Source organism: Plasmodium gaboni, chromosome 4, assembly GCF_001602025.1.
Source record: "Plasmodium gaboni strain SY75 chromosome 4, whole genome shotgun sequence".
Classification (NCBI taxonomy): Eukaryota; Apicomplexa; class Aconoidasida; order Haemosporida; family Plasmodiidae; genus Plasmodium; species Plasmodium gaboni.
In genome coordinates, this window is record NC_031484.1 from 621,727 (window position 1) to 624,102 (window position 2,376).

The following is a 2,376-nucleotide window of genomic DNA, read 5'->3' on the forward strand; positions in this document are numbered from 1 at the left end:
CAAAGAATTTGATAATATATTATCAAATAAAAAAATAAGAAAAAAAAATAATAAGATAATTAAAAAAAACAAGAAGAAAAAAACTTTAAATGATATATCATTAATAAATTTTGAGAATTATAAAATATTAAGAGATAATTATAAAAACAAACTTAATAAAAAATTAAAGAAGAAAAAAAAAGAATTGTATTATTATAAAAATATATATTATAATGTAAATAAAAAAAAAAGTATTTATAATAAAAAAAGTAGATGGAACAAATTTGTATCAAATATTTTATTTTTTAGACATAAAAAAAAAAATAATCGTCAAAATGATAAGAGTAGTAGTATTAACAATAATAATAATAATAAAATAATAAATTACAACAAGAATAATAAGAAGAACAGAAATAATAATTTAGATAATTATAAGAAGAACACATTAAATGAAAATATACGTATTAATAATTTATTTGTTAAATACCAATCGAAAACGATTAAAAATAAAAATATAAACAAATTATTAAAATTAGATACAGACAAAGAAGAAAGTATAGAAAGAATAAAACATTTATTTATAACATTTAATTATAATAAAGAAAAGAAAATTAATAATTATATACATAATATATTTACATATACTTCTTTATATTCAAATTTTAATATTTGTCCAAAAAAAAATATAGATATATTAAATTATCATATAAAAGTAAGAAGAAGTTTATTAAAATTATTATATTCAATATATTATAGACATAATTTATCAGTAATATATAAAATATATAAAAAGATAGAATATATATATACATATTTAAATATATCTTTTTATAATAACTTATATGAATTAGATATGAAAGATATAAATAATAATATAGATATATATTCATTATTTCTTATAATTAAATATTTAAAATATCATATATATAGTAATGAGAATTTATTTAATACATTTATTGTAAATATTATAAATTATATAAATACAAATATACATAAATTTAGTAATTTTTTATGTATGTATGATTATTCAGATTTATTAAATATACTTAATTATTATATTATAAATATTGATATAAATAATAAATTGACATTTAATAAATATAATTTATATCTATTAAGGAAAAATAAAATAACATATGTGCCTATATCAAATATATTATTTTTGCATTGTAATCAATTCCGTTTAAATGATATAATAAAAATTTTATATAGTCATCCTCAATATACTTTGTTTTTAAAGAGTATAGCAATAAATAATTTATTATATTTATATAAGAAAAATACTATAACAAATACTATGTATTTACAATTATTTGAATATTTAAAAGTAGATTTAGGGAATAGAATATTTTTCTTTATAATTTTCTTTTCATTTCATTCTTTTCAGTTTTTATATCAGTTTTTTATGAACATGCAAAGTTATATAAGAAATGAATACATTACACGAAATGAATTATTTTATTTTAATAGTCATAATAATTTAAAAAAAACACAAACAGAAAATAAAAATATTCTATATAAATATCAACACATGGAAGACAAATCATTAGAATTAACTTTAAATACAAATCATGATAATAATAAAGAAAATAATATTTTATGTATATCTGAAAATAATAGGATGGATGATTTATTATTTAAGAATCAATTATTTGTTAAAAAAACAAACTTTTTTAAAGATTTCTTACTTTTTTTCATGGGTAAGAAAAATAATTTATTATTATTAAATGATTATAAAGATAAGAAAAATATTAACAGCAACAATAAAAAAAATAATAATAATAATTATAACAATAATAATAACATCAATATTAATAATTTCATTTTTTATAAATATCAAGGCTATGTAAAAAAAACACATGTCTTATCATTAAAATGTTCACTTATTAAAAAATTATTCTTAGAAAATTTACATGACAAATATAAAAATATGTTATTTGAATCTTGTTGTTTTCATAATACAATATTCTGCATAAGTCAACAAGCATCAAAACTTAATAAAGATATACAAATGGATTATGTCAAAATGGAAATTCAAAACTTAATAAATAATACTAATATTCATAAATTAAAATTATTAACAAACAATAATATGGTAAAAGATATTTCAGATAATATCAGAATATTAATGTCAGCTACACGTTCTCCTCTTTTTTTAACATTCAAAACAATTTCTCCTAATTTAAATCAATTATTATATGTCCATCCTTTTGCTCGAAATAATAACATAAATACAAATCGTAATAATACTGACCAAATAAATATGTATATGATGAATAGTCAGTTGAATAGCCAACATAATGACAAAAAAATTATAAATAATTTGTCATTTATTAACACTCAAGAATTTACTCAAACAAATCAACATATAAATGATATAAAATGTAATTCGTGTTC

The 2,376-nt window shown here is 15.3% G+C and overlaps 1 protein-coding gene across 1 annotated transcript in view; it reads left to right on the top strand.

Annotated features, from left to right (window-relative positions):
- Positions 1–2,376, top strand: part of PGSY75_0419900 (putative phosphatidylinositol 4-kinase) — a gene marked incomplete at both ends in the record, with an annotated part of 6,349 nt that overhangs the window by 3,190 nt on the left and 783 nt on the right. Inside the window, one exon of the mRNA XM_018784252.1 lies at positions 1–2,376. This exon is cut by the window's left edge and continues 3,190 nt beyond it. Coding sequence (XP_018643414.1) covers positions 1–2,376 — 2,376 coding nt within the window.